The sequence below is a fragment of the Centroberyx affinis genome, unplaced genomic scaffold, assembly GCF_046629955.1.
Source record: "Centroberyx affinis isolate AG114_WGS23_722 - 3 ecotype Tasmania unplaced genomic scaffold, CSIRO-AGI_Caff_v1 ptg000565l_1, whole genome shotgun sequence".
Classification (NCBI taxonomy): domain Eukaryota; kingdom Metazoa; phylum Chordata; class Actinopteri; order Beryciformes; family Berycidae; genus Centroberyx; species Centroberyx affinis.
In genome coordinates, this window is record NW_027279208.1 from 102,501 (window position 1) to 122,509 (window position 20,009).

General features: G+C 41.0%; 1 protein-coding gene across 1 annotated transcript; it reads left to right on the forward strand.

The window, feature by feature from the left end:
- Positions 1-12,508: 12,508 nt before the first annotated feature.
- LOC139643159 (microfibril-associated glycoprotein 4-like) lies at positions 12,509-17,021 on the forward strand. Its single transcript, XM_071518332.1, has 6 exons — positions 12,509-12,610; positions 12,800-12,864; positions 14,306-14,500; positions 15,060-15,156; positions 15,998-16,165; positions 16,729-17,021. Exons 1-6 carry the CDS (start codon positions 12,592-12,594, stop codon positions 16,977-16,979), a joined length of 795 nt encoding a protein of 264 aa, XP_071374433.1. The 5' UTR covers positions 12,509-12,591; the 3' UTR covers positions 16,980-17,021.
- The last annotated feature ends 2,988 nt before the right edge of the window (positions 17,022-20,009 follow it).

Consider the following 20,009-nt stretch of genomic DNA (forward strand, 5'->3'; position numbering starts at 1 on the left):
CTCTACCTCTGTACCAGTGCTCCCCTAATATTGAAAGTCTGAGTGGACCAGATGGGGAGCTTGTGGGCGCTGACACTTAATTTAATTAGCATCGCTGTCAATGGGGAATTTTAGTGTCACATGATCTGTGGAATTACATTACGATTGGTTTAACTGAAGAGTTTTAGTGTCATAGACTAAATGCTTTTTCAAGGAATTACATTAGGATTGGTTTCACTGAAGATTTTGTGTCACATGCACTAAATACTGTTTTAAGGATTTTCAATAATATTTGCATCATGGGTAGTTTTAATGCCACAATTTAAATGCTGTTTCATAGCATTCATATTGGTTTGAGTGGAGAGTTTCAGTGTCACATGATTTAAATATGGTTTCCGAGGCCTGTCCACTCAGCCAAGAAACATTTGTGTGGGAAACATTGATGTGCAATCTATTGGACACCTGGCAGTGAGTTTCCTTCCACTAAATCACTTAATAACCTTCTGCTAACACATAGCCATTCATCTCCTTTAGTGCTGCTTTAGCAATGTGACTTTGTGAAGGTGCTGAAGCAGCAAAGCATGTGTGTGTACTGTATGTACGTATGTGTGTGCTTGTGTTTGTGTGTGTGTGCATCAGCACACCCTCACACGTTTTGATTGAGGATAAGAAGCAGTCTTTTCCTTTCTTTTGTCTTTTGTCCAATCAGAGCTGTTCCTGGGCGGGACATACCTTGGTAGCTGCGTCGACATTGGCTCCCTGCTTGATGAGCTCAGCCACCACCTCCACATGGCCCTCCTTGGAGGCCAGATGGAGAGCATTCAGACCGTTCTGGAGAGAGGGAGGGAGGGAGAGAGAGAGAGAGAGAGAGAGAGAGAGAGAGAGAGAGAGAGAGAGAGAGAGAGAGAGAGAGAGAGAGAGAGAGAGAGAGAGATTAGTTATCAAAATCAAGAAAAGAAGAGAGATAAAACACACTGTATATAGTATATAATTTCTAATAAAATTCTATTCTACACTTGCTGCAAGGTGGTAGAGCTACATAGCTACAGATGTTGATGACTATGCTTTCTTTGAATAACTAAGGGTTCGGTTTGAGTCTGTTGAATTCAATTCAATTCTATAGTGCTGTGAAAGATTTTTGTGAAAAATCACATTTTTGCATAGAAATCACTGAATATTATCAGATCTTCAACCCAAGCCTACAGCACTGCATAAAAAGCATCCTGACTGAACAAACAGCATACCTTTGGAAATTAATTAATTTATTATAGTGACAATCCACAACATTTTCATTTCAATAAATAACAAAATAGTGATTCTTCATGAAGGTTTTTGCATTTGCTGTTCTAAACAACTGAGTCTTTCCCAGGAAAAATCCTATAGCACACAGGAAGTGATGCATTTAATGTTGCCGGCAGAGCAACAGAAGAAGAACACCATGGCTGAACAGACAAAGTAAAGAGCGGTACTGTATCTACAGGGCGACACTGTTTGATTGCCAAATGAACTCTGGTAAGTGCAGTGCAAAAACACCACAGCAATCACCAAAGATGGAGACAAAACCAAAGAACAAGGTTCTTGCAGATTACCACTTCAAACAAAGTTATGCAACACCCAATGCCCATGTGTGAAAAAGTAATCCCCTCCTTCACACTCAATGATTGGTTACACAAGTAAATGATCAGTATCTCACAGTGCAATGGAGAAATTATGGACCCCTCTTCCTTGCAGAACTGATTCAACTCAGGAACATTTGTGGGTTTCAAGCAAGAACTGTTTGTTTTGGGTCCTGCTGCAACATTGCAATGGAGTTTTGATCTAGACTTTGACATGAAAAAAAAATGACATTTCTTGTTCTTCAACCATTCTGATGTAGACTTGCTTGTATGTTTTGGATCATTGTTTTGACTCATCTGATCTTCAGCTTCAGGTCAGATGGTAGGCTGACATTAGGGCTGCATGATTAATAGAATTGAAATTGAAACTGTGATTTGAACATGTACGATATCTTAACTGCATGAGGCTGCAATTTTGTGTGTTCTCTTAGCTGTCAGTTAGTAAGCTCACCTGGTTGCAGATGTTGATGTCCACCCCATTCTTCAGGTAGTCCAGAGCTTTCTCCAGGTTCCCCGCCCTCGCTGCCCGCAGATAGCTGGCATTTACATCAGTCTGCAGAAAGAGAGAAACGGAGAGAATGGTTATGGGCTGATGAGAAAGGTTGCTATAGGTCTACACAAAAACCTAGGAAACCTAGGATACACAGATTAATATGAAATGTGGTGGCGAAAAACAGTGACAGTTCTTCCAAAACCTATACGAAATTCACAAAGTGGAAATCAAAGTATACACCTAAAACGTGAACAGTGTGCTGGCTTGTAGTGGAATGCACACAAATTACATATTTAAGCACTTTTTTGGTGAAAAATGTGTTATCTTCTTACTTCAACACAAAGGGAACAGCTTGGTTGGTTTCTTCCTGGCAAACACAAGGGGCATAACTTTAAGTGTTTCACTTAATGATATTGGTTTGGTGGAGTGTCTGCCAGGCCATTTGATATTATGGAGATACAGAAAGATACTGCAGCATTCCCAATGCTGTACATTAGTAAGAGGCTACTAGCTATGTTATACTTCATAGTTTTCCCTATGAATCCCTGCAATGAAAGATAAGCTGACTAAACCCTGGGGGCATGTGTGTTAAGAGCTGTTAAAATAGGGTAAATTGTGTTGGGCAAGCCCTCAAAGAGCCCACAAAAGTAGAATACCATGAAATTGAAATTTGTAGTTTGTAGGTCTGAGGGAGAAAGAAATCAATTGAATACTCCACTGTGTCTCCAACCTGTCTGTTTAGCCAAACTGCACTAAACCATGCCAAGGATAAATAACCTGCAATAGTGCCAGAACCAAGCCTATAGCCAAGGGCTTTAGTATATTGGTTTGATAAGAGTGTCTGTTTGGAACCGATGTGTTTTTCACATAATGCAGATAGACTAAAGTATCATTAAGCTACAATGCAAAATGCATCAAAATATTAAGAGGTAGAAAAATAGTAGAGAGAGGCTGGGTTTAGTTCACTGAACCCATTCAGTTAATTCAGCTAGTGTATCTTCTTCAAAACTTAAAACTGCAGAAATGAAGATCAGGTCCAGCCTATTAAGAAATACTTCAGAATGTAATTGACAAATGCCATGCAGTTTGTCTTCATGTTTTGAACGAACTGAATGGACAGTGAACTGATCCCAGAGCTGAAGGGGACACATAAGGGTAATTGGACCAAAGAACCAACTGCTGGTCGGTGTCTGCATCCAATATTATTTCACGTAAGTGTTCATACACACTGTTGCATTTTGGGGCAAGGCAGTGCATTTGGGACAACCACACACATACAGCCACACACATACACATCAGAAACAGCGATTGAGCACCAAGTGTCTTGCTCGGGGCTACAGAAAAAAGGCTATGACTGTGCACATGGCAACAACAGGAACAAAGCGATTTGAAGTTAACCTGTCACAACTGGTATTTATTGACTTCATATCGCAGAAGAACGCAAACATGTACCAAGTGTTGAGATAGAGAGCAGATGAAAGCTGCATTTCACGACAGGGCACTAAATATGCTGTGTGTGCACGTGTGTTTGTGTGCGTCTGTGTGTGTGTGAAGATTTCAGGGTGTGGCTGAGCCCTGTGGGAGTGGGTTAATGCCAGGGGTTTGTAGAAGGGAGAGAGAGAGAGAGAGAAAGAGAGAGTATGTATCAGTGGAGGAGTGGGGTGGGGAAGCAGGTGGGTAGAGAGAGAATACGGGTTAGAAAGAAGGGAGAAGGGTGGAAAATAGGCGAGAGACAAACAGACAGAGAAACAGACAGGCAGGCGGACAGACAGGCCGGGTGTGTCTCAGATTTCATTGCAGTGCTGTAGTATAGTTTGCCACACCCTTGTAGTCATACATACTGTACACAGGATAAGCATTCTCCAGTTACTCTTTGCTTGTGTGCATATTGACCCAAGATGTTCTCGTGCACACACACACACACACACACACACACACACACACAACATTGTAATGTTAGCAACAGACTATAGAATAGTATCAGAGGTAACCTGCTAGTTAAAATTTTCAATTCCTGCCTTGTTGGCTAGAAATTGTCTTGTGTTCCAGAAAGTCTTACCATGCTCACTGCACCATAATGTTTGTTATTGTAGACAGATTACTAACTAAAGCTGAGCGCTGAGCTCATTTCCCACTAACTGAATGGAGCTTATCTGAGTTCACCATCTCACACACACACACACACACACACACACACACACACACACACACACACAGATTTAGGGTGTGTTTTCGGTGTCAGCATCAATTCCCTAGGGCAGAGAGTAGAGGCTTATACCGGATGCCAGGCAGGGGCCATGACATCACACACACACACACACACACACACACACATACACACACACACACACACACATACACAAACATTCTGAAATGAAATGGGGTAGTTGTGAAATTGTGCCACCTTTAAGTTGTTGTATACAAACAAAATAATCTATTTTACTCAGCCACCCAGGTAGAAAATTGAATATGATTGCTAGGATTTTTTTTTTCCTTTTTTTTTTATTACCTCATCATCATCATCATCATCATCATCATCGCCTTGTTATTCATCATGAAATCCACCAATGTGGAGGAAAAAGGAGCTCAGAAATTCAGTACAAAGAACAAGATGGAGGAGCTTGTTTACATCAGTTAATTGGTACATCTTCAAAGGGCAAAGCAAAATTGCTTAATAATAGAATACAGTGGAAAGTGGAGGAAAGTGAGAGGAGAAGGCATGTGATTAAGGTTGTGAACCCCAGCACTCTGGGCATTAGCTCATTTTAAATCCTAAGTCCTCAGTTCTGATTGGCTGAGGCATGTCGGGTGCCACTGTAAAATGCCTGATAAACAAACACCTCTGACTGCATACTAGCACACACCTAGCACACCCTAACACAATTTAAATATTAATGCACAAACCCAAAAACACCACTTATATGGTAACTATGCATTGCTTAGCAACCACATTCTTAGCTTGCTGTTCAAGAATGATATAACTTATTGGAAGATAAATGGTGGAAAATAAATGGAATATAAATTATTATATTTAATAATGCTATATATGCTGTTTTATAAAGGCAATAACATGACCACAAGAGTCTGTGCTGTGCAGTGATTTTAGAACAGCTAAGAGGCATTTGTAAGGCACAATGCCAAGCCTTTAAATTTTAATGTGGCACCAACCTGGCCTGCTCATAATTCAGAGATTCTTTTAATTTATTCAGAGCATCACCCTGTCAACCCTGTCATATAGTTCAGAGCGACACTAGGCACTCTGGCCAAGAAGTACTGTAAGTACTGTAGGCCCAGCAGAGCCTTCCACTGTTTACAACGGTTGTGTAAACTTGACACCAAGGTGGCTGCCACTGTGCAATGATGAAAATAAGTCTTTGACAGACCACAACTTGCCACAGCCTTTATATTTACACTGCCTGACAGACTATCAGGTTGAAGATGTAACTGACAAGATATTTGTGTCATTGTTTCATCTTTGCCTTGTCACAGCTGATATCTGAGCAGTTCATGAATTATTCTGATTTTGGATTTTGTTCTGAAGGATTGGTAGGGTTGTCTTCTTTAAACTTGTAAAGATGTGAAACATTGACATCCAGTACAGTATATGTTCGACTGAGAGGATAGGAAGGGGAACACTGCAAGACTAGGAGCAAACTGATTCACATGTACAGTCTGGTTTCTTTAACTATAGGTTGAGACGCAAAAGAGGTGTGCCTACAGATATTCTGGTAGGTTCCCACATGACAACAGTACCAATATATTCCTAAACCTGACTAAATCCTTGTTTGGTTTCCAGGCTAGAGAGAGAGAGAGAGAGAGAGAGAGAGAGAGAGAGAGAGAGAGAGAGAGAGAGAGAGAGAGAGAGAGAGAGAGAGAGAGAGAGAGAGAGAGAGAGAGAGAGAGAGAAGCTGTTGAGTGACAGTATACATACAGGCATGTACACACACACACACACACACACACACACACAAACACACAGAGTACATAGCATAGGAATGTTACTGATAAGAGCCCATGGGAGAAGACTATGAACTAGAGACTACAGAATTAGAATGAATAGAAATGGATTCCCCATTCAAATCAATCTTCTTGAATAGTCCTTTGGTCATTCTGTTTAAGATGGCCAACACAATTTATTACCATTTAATGCCATTGCCATGGAAAAGAACATTGAGAAAGTGCAGAGACTTTGAATACAATACTCATTTTCCATAACATTACCAAAATTCTTTGGCAGCTATTGTAGGGTATATTGCATTTTTACATATACATTATAACAATACTCCATAATGCCCCATTCTGTCTATACTTTTTCTATGATTACTACATACCAGAGAAAATGCACAGCAAGATCAAAATGACTGATTAAATGCCCTTTAAAGGAAAATGGCACCTGAAGTTAGCCTGGTTCCAGACTCCTGAAACTTGTCCCACCCACTCTTCAGATTTAGTCGAGCGTCTGGTTTTTGTGCAATGCTTTTTTATCGCCGTTTCGGCATAATAATATTTGTTGAAATCACCCCCTTAACCAACATATTGTCTTTGAGTCGGTCTTTAAGTTGGTAAATACGTCCAGCATCAGTGTCACTGAAAATAACGCCAGAGCAGATGGATACGTCAGTCACTAGTGATTTGTTAGGGGACAATCACCCCCCCCCACACACACACACACACACACAGAAAATGGCTAACAAGGAGGCAATCTCTGGCTGAATAATGGAGTGGTAATGATATGGCCATTCAGTCTGAATATCAGGCTAACCCGAAGTCATTATTTTAACTGCAGTTCCGTCTTGATCTTCTTCTTACAGTGGGCAGATCCCTCCTCTCTTAATCTTCTTTTGCTGGGACAGAAGGGATGGGAGTTGCAGGAATAGAGGACATTTCTCTCTAGGCTAGCAGGGAAATGCAGTGGCACCCATGTAAAAGTCACCGCTCAGAAGGTGTCACAGCACTGCTCAGAACTGGCAGACAATTTGCAATTGACGGCACTTTAAAGTACTTTGGAAAGTATGTGGAGGTGATCGTTGCCTAGTTTGCACTATCAGTAATTGCTGAACAAGTGTATAGTGAAACAAAATATATCAACTAGTGGAGCGTGTGACTCTCAACACGAAAGCAGAATGTGCGTTGTCACATGCCTAACTGCGTACTCCCTGACACACACTTCAATTTGCTGAACGCCTGTACTGCTGATGACTGTCGCTACAATATGTGGGCTTCATTGTCTCATAACAAACTCAAGTGGATTTTCTGACGTACACATACACAGTGTTTCCCATATAATACTAATATTCAGGCTGCCCGCAAGGTTAATATTTGTTTTGGAATCATTTTACGTGCTGTAATGCGTGGAGCTGGTGGTTCTCACCAATGTAGTTTTCAAACAATCAGGATTTAATGCTGCCAAGTCCTGTAAGTTTCTCAGTGAACTACAATGACCATAATTCATTGCAGTTATGACGCAGCGCATCTGTGCTCCTGTGTGTCTGTGCTGACACAAACTGAATGGAGAGACAGTCTGAAACGTAGCCTCGATAATCAGATGGAAGTATAACAATCAGCTAATGTTGCAATGCCATTAGCTTAGACTAGATTTAGAGACCTAAGTGCTTGAGAAAATATGAATTACTGGGCTCGCTGAATGAAACGTCAATAACAAGTCGTCAATAACCCGCCCCCTTCTCCCGACACCGCCGATGTAAACTGACAGTCTGTGGGAAACACTGCATACACACGTACACAAATACACTCACATACACACACGCACACACATACACACATATAAACAAACAACACTGACCAGACACAACTCTATTCCTTCTAAAATTTGAAATGATTAAATATGTTTGTGTTTGTTTTCATGATTAACTACTCAGAATAACAAATGTTTACTATTTCCACAACACTTTGCCAAAGCCCCATGATTCCATGGTATTCAGCATTATGTCTAACTCTTTTTTAAACCCTGATTCCATGATCAGGCCCTGCATTTATACTGCAGGATTTTCCAAACAGCTTCTCTTGGCTAGTGGAGCCTAAGCGCGGCAGCAATGCATCAAGCAGGGCTACATCTGTATACTGTAGCTAACACAACTGATTTGAACTAGGTTGCCCAAAACAGTAACAAAAATCCTGTGAATGGTAAATTCTCCCTGGCATTCACTGCTACACAGATATTGGAGAAAAGGTCCAGCTGGGATTTGCTTGTTCATTAAATACAGTGAGAGCCATTATAGAGCCAGCTCTCAACAAATTTGTCATCAGTACAGCACCCACATAACAAATGAGACACGTAACGGCATCAAAATACTAAAAGTATATAGCATGAATATACAAGCTATTAAGAAATTACTCTTATTTCAATCTACATCTTGGTTTTATTTGGAGGGGAATCAATTGTAATCCTGCAGTGGATCATACACAGGATTAGAATGGATAAAAAGCCTGCCTAAAAATGGTGCACCGCCGTGCCCTTGCCTACCTGGGACTGAGTCATTTAACTTTAACTGGCTGCCATATGAAGTCTATGGGATCATACCTGCCATGCTGTTCACCCCGCCACCATCAGCTTGTACTGTATTCATTACCATGCCAACACCAGGCACTTGCCACCTTGGTTGGTGTGAGCCGGGAATGCAGTTGTCACTATGCTCCGATTACCACACTATTTTTGTGTCCACATTACATTTATAGTTGTATACTAACTACCAAACAGTTAAGTGTTTTTAAAAAAATGTGGGTAGGATTTGAGATTCGGGGACAATTAGAACATGTGGAAAAGTACTTTCATTAGATTTAGTCCCAATTAGGCCCTTCTAAAGAATGTTATAAGTCAAGATATAAAATCCAACTCCAATCCAATTTAGTATACTGTGCTGTGACTAATTTACCCGACTCAATCTGTATTGTACCTGTCCTGATACAGTAACCCCCACCTATCTGGCACTCGTTGCAGGTCAGACAAACAAACAAACAAACAAACAAAAATCTGCTCATTTGCAAATTCCCGGGTCGGATACATACCTCCTGCCTGGGTCCTGTGGTAAACCAGAGATGTGCTAGTCAGCAAAGAAAGGGTAAATCTCACCAAGTCAAGGCAGATTTTGGGGGATTTACAAGGGCTCATGAAGGGCTATCTTTCCACGTCTAAATTCACTGGCATATATAAATCAGCAGTTTCTGCCCCTCTCTCTCCTTCTCTACCTCTAGTTCTTATTATTATCTCTCCCCTTTGCTCTTTTATCCCTCTTTCCCGCTCTGTCACACTCTCACACACATCACACATAAACACAAACACACATAGAGCATGCGCCACTATCCAAGGTCAGGTGTTTCCATTCATGAGTCTACTGATCTACAACATGCAACTGTATCCATAGAACGCAGTAAGAGTATAGACTGAATAGACTGTAATTAACATGAATTAGATTATCTAAAATCAGAGTAAAGCACTTATGCATACAAACGAACACACAGGCACACACAGGCACACACACACACACACACCACACTGCAGCAGAGTGGTGCAGTCGGGCAGAGTTGCAACTGCTACCCGTCCCATCAACGACCCCCCCCACCATAACCGTCCCACCTCATCCAACAATGTCCCATCTCTGGACCGCTGACCACGGCAACATCACTAAATCCTACCGGCAAACACTATAAAATCCACAGTCATGTTAGCATCGCAGTGAAGGAGTCTGGCTACAGTCAGTGTTCTGAATGAAGGACAGTACAGTACAAGACTTACTTCTGCTAGATAGTCGGCTGCCTCCTCCACTGCCATGTTTCTCAGCCTGCAGCTGAAAGTGTGAAACCTGAGCACTCAATTACTGTAGCTAGCCCTAGCCTGGAAGCTGGGGAGGGGTGGGAGGGTGGGAGAGGGTGGGGGGGGAGTTACAGAGAGAGAGAGAGAGAGGGGGAGAAAGAGAGTTAGAGACAGGAAGGGGGGGGGGTGTCTGTGTGAGAAAGAAAGAGAGGGAGGGAGACAGGGTTAGGGAAAGACAGAGAGTTGAAGAGTGTGTTTGTGTTTGTGTTTGTGTGTGTGTGTGTGTGTGTGTGTGTGTGAGCGCACGCGTGAGACAGAGAGAGAGACACAGAGTCAGAGAGAGAGAGCTAGGGGCATTATGTCACAGCTAAAAATACCTGGCATGGAGAGAGAGAGTCCAGAGCTCGGAGGGGGGCACAGGAAGAGTTCCTGCGTTAATCTCAAACCAAGCCTCTCTGGAGCAACAAGGGATCAGAGGACAACTACTCTGAGTGTGCATGTGTCTGTATGTGTGTATGTGTGTGTGTGTGCGCGTGAGTGAGTGAGAGTCACTCGTTAACTGTATAAATAAAGTGAAGACTTCTTGTCACAGCAGCAAAGCTCCTTTTAATTTTCCAACAGTCTTATTCATGTCCATAAAGGTAAACCTGTAATCTCAGGCTGTGTTGAAGCGCTCATTCCTGCTCAAAACTCAACAAGAGAATCTAAATGTAATTTACACTGCAAAGTTGCCTAAGCAAAACATGAATAAAAATGGGAAAGTCACATATTGTATATTTATGAAACTTTCTAGAGACAAAATTAAGTCATAGCTCACCTGCATCGTATAGGGTGTGTGCTTTTGGCAAACACAATAAGAGTTGCCAATTCTGTTTTTGATAACTTTCTATTTTTACAGTAGGTGATTAAATAACATTACATTAAAAAAAGTACATCCCTAATTGTGTGTGTGTGTTTTTTTTTCCTCCACCAATAGGACAAGATTCTCTAACACAATGCATATTTAGGGGGTCTCTGCCGGACTTACCATATTAGACTCAGCCATCTCCTAGTTCCTTAGGGTTGGGCAGGGGGAGAACCCACTGCACCCAAAATAGACTCCAGCCAGACTCTCTGGTTGACTGCTTGGTTGTCAAAGAGCTCAGAGCTCTACACACACGTAACCCTACAACAAGGTGTCACACACGTAACATTGTTGTAGGGTTGAATGCCGGTGCGCATGTGTATACACACACACACACACCCACACACACACACACACCCACACCCAGGGTCTGAAATCTGTCCCTGTGCACATCCCATTGTCTTCTAGCTTATCATATCGTTCCGTTAGCAGAGCCAGTTAGCCAGTGCAGCGAGAGCCAGGGTTATTCAAACACACACACACATACACACAAACAAGCACGTGCACACACACAGTGCCAATCACCCATGAGGCCTCGGGGCCCAGAGTCCAGCAGGCAGATTAGCAGGATTTGGATGCTTCCTCAGGTATTAAAGGGGCACACAGCATCAGCAAACAAGTTGGAAAGCAACCCAGTCAGTAACTCAGTCAGAAAATGAGCTACTCAGTGAGAAAATCAGAAAGTTAGCATGTAAGTAAGCTGGTCAGAAAGTTAACTAATCAGTAAGCAAGTTAGAATGTTAGGTCGTCAGTATGCCAGAGGTTTATCCAGTCAGTACAGGCAGTCAGTAACACTGCCAGAAATTCAATCAGTTAGTCAGCCAATTAGGTGATCAAGCAATCGTCATCACAGTCTTGGAATGAAGTCTCTCTGCACTGCTGAGCGACTGGCTGTTCTGACAACACCGCTGTTCTAGCACACCACACACACACACACACACACACACACACACACACACACACACACACACACACACACACACACACACACACACACACACACACACACACACACACAGACAGAGAGAGTGAAGTCAGCCTAATCAACTGAATGAATGCAGTTCACCATAACTCAATCTGATATTTAGAAATGGCCCTCTCCCATTAAAAGTGTCCATAGTACATCTAGGTGAACCTAATTGTTCAGAGTATCAGATCCAAATTATGTGGAAAGCTGTTAAAAGGAAAAAAAATATTTTGCATCATCTCTATATTGAGCTTTTCTCAACTACAGTAGCCTATATTGAATCACTGTATTAAGCTAGAAAGCATGGTGATTCTCTTATTGATTTCACCAGTAAATTCAAACCCAGTTAATGAAGTGTAGGTTATTGACTTCAACTTGCTGTTCTACTGTATGTGACAAAGATTTAGCTCTTGGTTGGTATACCACTACAATATAGAATATATGCGAATGGAACTGAACTCAACATTGCTGACCTGTCTTTCTACCCATGTGGTTTACTTATTTGATGATGGAAATGTGGGACTTTCCTTGGTAAGAGAGGTTAGTTGAAAATTACACAACAAACTAAGGGAAAGACTGTTTAGAAATAAACTGTTTGCAGTATATAGGAGGTGCTAACAATGACTGGCTTGAGAGAGAGACAGAGAAAGAAAGAGAGAGAGAGAGAGAGAGAGAGAGAGAGAGAGAGAGAGAGAGAGAGAGAGAGAGAGAGAGAGATAACAAAACTGGCCAGGGAGAGAATAAACATTGAGTTACTCACTTGAGAAAATACTGGGAATATACTGTGTTGCAACATGCAGGGGTGCACTCTCTAATATAAAAGGAGTAAAGATCTGCTTATTCTGGCAACTCATCTGGCATATGAACACCTCTCTTACCGGTAAGTTCATACATGTTTACCATCATACTTTAAACTGCTATTATACAGCACTATTGAAAAATGCATGCAGCTGAGAAAAATATCACCAGTTTGTTTAATTTTAGTCTGCAGTAAATACAGGCTTTTAGGAGACAGCTGAAACTGAATTACTTTTCTGTATTTCCTGAATTATTTTTTTTCTCTTTTCAGGTTATCCATACTGCCTCTTCATCATAAAATACTTGGAACAATCAACCACTGATAAAAGAATGATGGTATGTAACAAAGAAGTGAGTGAAACAACGCTGACTCTTTTTTTTTTTTTTATGCGTTGACTTATCCACTACAGTAAGAAAATCACCCAGCTTCTTCCTGGTATGTGGATGTACAGTGCACCAGCCTCCAGTTGGTTGATACTTGTTTGACTTCTGGTGTACAAGCCACACTGTATTTCCCTCAGGCAGGGCTCTTGGGGCCAACACAGTGCATACTGTAATTCCCCTAAGCAGTGCGCATAGCAAAAAGCATTACATATGAAAAAACCACACAGAGCCTGCTGCTCCTGAGCCTGTAATAAGCTAAACACGGAATCCTATTTAGGCACGCAGCTCTGTCCTAACACAGTCCATATTCACATTACCTGCTCTTGGATGAGGTCAGATCTACAATCAGGAAAGGAAATTTTATGAGCCTTATTTTGTCCAGTCCAGGTTGGTGTGAAATTATCTTTACTATCCATAATTTGAATTGGCCAAAAGAGATGCTGTGGGGATAGTAAGACTACTCTTAGACCAAAGAACAATCTGTGTACAATATGAGGGAAGAAATCATCAAGTTCCATCCGTCCCATTTTCTCCTTTGAAATCAGAGAGGACAACGATTTAAAGTATCACCATAGTAGGAATACAGACCAGAGTCTAATACAGGACATGATTACTCATCACCAGAAAGTCCCTGGGTCAAACTTTATTTGGATAGTCCAATGTTGCCACTTGTCCTGTCTAAGTGCCCTTGAGCAAGACACTGACTCCCTACCTTCTCACGCATTGTAAGTTGTTAAGGATATGAGCATCAGTGAAATACAAAATTTTGACATGCCTACTAATAGGACATGAGACTTAAAGGTACACAGATCAGTATCTCTGTTATATTTGCCAAATATGCCATGAAGAAGTGACTGTAAACTTTGAATTATTTCTGTTCCAAGTTTTATATTTAATGGTTTGGATTGAAATTTAAAGCTTGCATAAATTCATCTACTCTACAGATTGTAGACTGACATTCAGTATGTACTATAAACATCTGTAGGGTTGGAATGCTAGAACTTTGTTACCAAAATCACATCCTTATTGCTTGTCAGAAGGAAGCAGATTTGTTTTTTGTATGATCTATTTTGAGGAAAAGCTTTTTTCCTCAAAATATAAATAATCTTGATATACACAGGCCTTGATTTGGATCTCATGGAACATATACAGTATCTTAGTCCTAGACTGTTTGTACTGCCCAAGTGACATTGCCTGCCAAATGTTAGTACGGCAATCTGGAATCTGTAGGCTACAGTGGAGTGCAGCATATTGTACATACGCCATGTTGTACATAAGATTGATAAACATGTTGTTCACCAATAAGCTACTTAGTCATATCCAATTTTTCTCTTTACAAACTTTATCTTTGACAGAAATCCTTTAATTTTCTCTTTTTCTATATTTGCTACAGCTCAGAGTTCTTCTAGCAGTGCTGCTGCCAGTAGCAGCTTATCAGTCCCCTCTACCCATCGACTGTAGCGACATCTACAGAGCAGGTTCAGGTCAGGATGGAGTGTACACCATCTACCCAGCAGGGCCCACTTCTCCTGTCCAGGTTTACTGTGACATGAGCAACGATGGCGACGATACTGCGGAAAAATGGACGGTAAGAGTTGAACCTTCTTTAGCTAAACCTCAGACAGAAGTACATTAATCAGTTCAGATCTAGACAAGAAAGGCCAAGCAACACATTTTCCTTGCCAAAAATGAGGAAATGTGGTTTCTGCAGGACCAGCACTGGGACCAGAATTCTTTTTTCCCCATGTCATTCCCTGAGTTGATAAGTGATGAGTTTGCGTCTTCAAAGTGTGCAGACTTCACTCAGACATTTCAAGTAGCTGCTCTACCGAATGGGTATTCTGAATAAAAATATAGCTGTATGCAAGAATAGGAAAATGTTGAAAGTGTCTGGGATTGATTTAATTCAAAGTTAATTTAAAGCTTTTAAACCTAGCCTAATTTACAATTTACAATTTAACTGTAAAGACTGTGTCAGAATGCATAGTAATGCGTGTTCCATATTTTGAATAACCTTTACTCTGGGATTGTTTCATGAATTAGGAATCTACAGTAAGAAATGTGGGGAAATACACCTTTTCTGTTTTCTTTCTTGGTTTCAAACTGTTTGTTCCCTTTTCTCTGTCTCTCATCTATCTAAAAACAAGGTCATTCAGAGGAGACAAGATGGCTCAGTGAACTTCTACAGGAAGTGGGATCAGTACAAAACTGGTTTTGGCAGTGCTGCTGGAGAGTACTGGCTGGGTATGACAGAAATTGCTTATTTACTGTAGGCTATACCAGAGAAAAAAAACTAGGCTACAACTTTCGAATATTCTATTAACCATCTTTGAAATTTATATCTGCTGTCAACAATTATTTAATTTACTAACCTGTCTGACCATCTCATCTAGAGTGCTCTAAATTGAACAGTTCACAAAGATCTGTCAGTTTCTAAAATACTATAGCATTTTATCACTTGACAGATTTACCGAACTCAAGTTTTATTTGGGAGGCTAGTTAAGGATCTAATGGGTCGTGGGAAGATTACAATAGGTCCACTATTCTAAACAATTTAAATGGGTTCATTATTCTGAAGAAACAGCTAATGTTTTCCTAGAAAATTATTATTTTGTATCTGACATTATGCTGTCCTACCAATCCCAAGCCCTTTCAATGTAAAATAGTCTGAATAAAACACCAGAGGCCACTGTGTTAGTAGCCACAAAATGGGGAAATTTAGCTGGATGACTGTCCATCCCACAAAATCACTTTTGATCTCAAGGAAACTTCTGTTGAGATGTGGGTCCCCCCACAGACAAGGGCTGAAAACCACTGCCCTCTGCTGGAAGCACATCGGCTGTTGGGTTGGAGAAATCCCTCCAGAACTCCATTCTGTCTGAATCTGTCTAAATCTTCTTTTCAGCAGCAGTCACTTGACTACTTTATGGCAACTACACAACAATGGGGTCCAAAAAATAAAATTGCCCCCCAAAAATATTCAACATTAGCTTCACAGGACTAATCAGTGTTGTTCTCTTCCCCTATCTGGATTCAAACCAGTGTTTTCTGACGGATGACCGCCGCCTCACTGTTTATCTTCCAGGCCTGGAGACCATGCACCTGCTGAGCCAGGCCAAGAGCTATGAGCTGAGGGTGGACATGGAGGACTTTGAGAGCCAGAAGGTCTTTGCCCACTACTCTTCCTTCTCTGTTGGTCCTGAGACGGATGGATACCGGCTAAACCTGGGAAGCTTCACAAAGGGAGCAGCAGGTGGGACACTGTTTCAGCCTATTCACTGAGGCTCACATGGGTAATCTGTTATTTGTAAGAAGAACGTTTTTGAATAGATACAAAATTATTAAACAAAAAACAGAGTAGAGAGTTCTACATTTTGGTGTGTAATGTCAAAATCTTCAGTAGAAGTGCTCTTTGGTGTGGGGTAACTGCATCAAAGATGAAAAATAAAATCCAAGGCCCTCTTCATAGAGAAAAGATTAAAAAGCATTTATTCCATTGGTTTGGTTGGAACATTGTAAGTTTTTAAGCTGTTCTTTGAACAAGCCAATGGAATAAAGGCTTTTTAACTTTTGCCTGGGATTTTGTTTTTATTCTTTGAGGCACAAAATAATGATGGATAATTATTGAAAGTATTTAAATATTATTATTGAGCTTCTGTTTTTAATTTAGTAATTTTAGAGTACTTTTACCCTGACGTGAGTAAACTTTAACTTAAGTAGCAGTGCTTTTACTTGAGTGAAATATTTTCAATATTCTCCCCATGCTTACTACACTGAATCATGTGTTGTGATTAACATTTTGGGTTATTCCATCAGGAGACTCTCTGAAAATTCACAATGGACAGAAATTCACCACCACTGACAAAGACCAAGACACGCATGGTTCAAACTGTGCCAGGTTGTGCTTTGGAGGATTCTGGTATCAAGCATGCTTTGGTGCCAACCCCAACGGGATCTATACCTGGGGTCCCTCACCCCGTATAGCTGGAGTACATTGGAGTGGTTTCAAAGGGCTTGAATATTCTCTGAAAACCATTATAATGAAGATCAGGCCACTTGCTGCATAGAAATGGAAATGGATCCTATTCGAAAGATCAGTAGTCTCTACATAACATTTTAGGTAGAGGGTTATGTGCTGCTTATTGGAATGTAGCCGATTCTTCAAAATCTGCGTATCCTATTGCTGAGGTAGTTTTCAAAGGATGTTTGAAAAAGTGGAAACAAATGGAAACAATTTTGTGAAGTGTGACAGCATTTTCCTCAAAGCAATAAACAAGGGAATCAAGGCTCTACTGTGTAATCTCATCAACATATAAAACCTGGAGCTCATGCTATGATAATGAATTGGAGACTGGCTTTGTGGACTGGGACAGATATTTGTGGACAGTGTGTGGTCAAGTGCTTCACCTACAAAGCTCTCCATGGTGCTGCTCCATCATATATTTCCTTGTTCCTCAGGGCCTAAACCCTCTTCCACAGTCTCATGTCGGCTGAGGCCAAAGATAGATGGATTATTAAACACATTATTCTCTTTTGAAATGTTGCATATCAGTTTTTCAAGGTTAATATTATACAAGAAATATTTTTGAATTTTAATGCACCAGCTATAAGGCCTATACTGAGACTCCATTGACTCATGTTTTCCTTCTCGAATGTCCCTTTTTCTATTGGTCAAAGCTGATGCCCATACAGTATCTATCTTGTCCACATTCACAACTTGATGATGTTTGAATATGCTTGCTAATAGTATGCTTTTCTTTTTCATTTCAATTTTTTATAGTTGATATTCCCACAGATGAATAAAGGAAAGGCAGAGGCATGTCTCTCTTTTTTCAAGGAGGGTGGGAGGAAGTCGACAAAGGCTTCAAAGCATCACATTTAAGCGTGAAATACCTACACACACACACACACACACACACACACACACACACACACACACACACACAACCCAGTTTAATGGTCTATCCTCAGTGTTTTATGATATCTGTGAAGGGAGGGGGAGGGAAACGAGAAAGAGAGATGGGTTGCCGTGGCAACTGAAGCTCCTAAATTTGCGGTGATGCATGGGGGCCACCGAGTGTTGTGGGATGGATGGAACCTTCTGGTGTTAAAGATACGCACTGACATTTTGGCAAATAAGCTCTGATCAACCTACCGTAATGTGATGAGATTGCTACCAATGCCACCGCTGGGCCTTCAGTATACAGTTTGCTCCCATGTTAGGTGCTAATGTCTGTTTCCTCTCCTTTGAAAAGATGCTAGCTAGTGCAGTCAACCAAGCACTTGAGACAGTTGTTACTAATTTGTTTGCCACACGGCAGTACTTGGATTAAAGACATCATTTGCCAAAATGCCTGTGTTTCCTTTTCATTTTGGAGTCTCTTACTTGCTGTTAACCAACCAACAGATTTCCAGCTATCTCTGTTGGAATGACATTCACAACCATTCTGTCATTGTCAGCAATGACGCGCTAAGAGACAGCAAGAGTGTGTGAGAGAGAGAAAGAAACATATCAACCCATCTATTCCTAATAATTGATTTTATTTTCATTTGGCTTAAGCTGTGCCCCTTTTATGCATTTATCCCCTTGTCTTTAATTTCCTTTAGTTTTCAGTTTGTGTAGCAGTTTCAAGTGCAAGCCTGTTCCATTTTATCTGAATGAGCATGCTTACATGCATACCAATAGCCTGTAATTATTTGTGATATTCAAGTATTCTGTTATGTACCATAACCCACATTAGCTCTTATTCTGATTACAAGAAACCATAATATGATACTGTGACTGGCATATGCACTATACTGGGCCATTCCACTGTACTTGATGGAAAAAAGGAAACTGGTTGCCATGTTAGCAAGTGTCAAATGACAGAGAGACAGTTTATCATACTGTAGATTCACTTGTTTATAAATGTTTATGCATTTACACTATGTTAGGGGAAACCTTCTCAGACAGTAGACATGCTGGCAACCATGGCATAAAACCCCAGATAACCTCAAGGATACCTTGTGCTTTAGGTAGTCTGATGATGCCAAAAGTACTTTAGTTTTAGCACAGCATTAAGACACACACCGACACCATAACTGACACCCACATGCAGTTCATGCAGTTCTCTGCTCGGCTGGTTTACAATCAGCAGTTTTCAGGTCCTATATCAGTCCCTAGTGGCCTGTAGGTGGTACTGCATGATCTGCAGCAGGAGACAGAAAAATGCCTTTGTACCTTGTGGTGACTGTCAACACTCCACTTTAAATGTCAACAATACAAAATGTCAGTGCCCACTTCTCTTCAAATATCAGTGATAAAAGTACATAAAGCAGGATTTACTTTTTAATATCAAGGGTTAAAAAAGAAGCATGTGTCTTGCAAAAATTATTTATCAAAAGAGAGTAACCTAGATAAAAGTAAAATAAATAAATAAAATGAGGAGATGTCTGTCTGCTTCATTTTGAATATCATATCAAGAATCAATTACATAAAAAGAGACCCCCCCCCCCCCCCCCCTCCCTTTAAGAAAAAGACTTGTATCATTTGTTATACTGTATTATTAAATCACTAGAGAGTGGGCTGATACAGACAGCTTCTGTGTGTGTGTGTGTGTGTGTGTGTGTGTGTGTGTCTGTGTTTTTGTGTTTTCCTGCCTCCGATTGGCTGTTGGAATACTGCAATCTGATTGGCCGCTTGGCTACTGCAGTCTCAGTATTCTCACAGCGCTGAGATTCAGATGAAGGAGGATAAAAACATAGTTTCTTACCATCCTTCCTCACTTTATGAGCGTCTGTTTGTGATCTTTTTACATATTTTTGGCCATGTTTTCAGTCTTGTTTTTTCATTTATGAAGATACTCAGACCCCAGGCATCACCAGTATGTAATGCGTGTCTTTTCCCACCGAGCCACCAGGAAGCCCTCCCTTCGACTATTCCTCATTGTCACAGCAGGCTTCCATTCCTCACAAGCTCTCCTTGTCATTGGCTGGCAGACCTGCTCAACTCTCTCCTCATTGGACGGCAGCGGTCGATGTTGCTCAGCTGCTGCTGGTGGATTACAGGCACTGTGCTGATGTCAGGCTCTGCGTGTATGCGTGTGTGTATATGTGTG

Bases quoted from the DNA above. Each gene is read 5' to 3' on its own strand.
- LOC139643159 (XM_071518332.1), top strand. The intron at 14,501-15,059 runs GTAAGAGTTGAA...TCTAAAAACAAG, and splicing joins ATACTGCGGAAAAATGGACG to GTCATTCAGAGGAGACAAGA. The intron at 16,166-16,728 runs GTGGGACACTGT...TTATTCCATCAG, and splicing joins CTTCACAAAGGGAGCAGCAG to GAGACTCTCTGAAAATTCAC.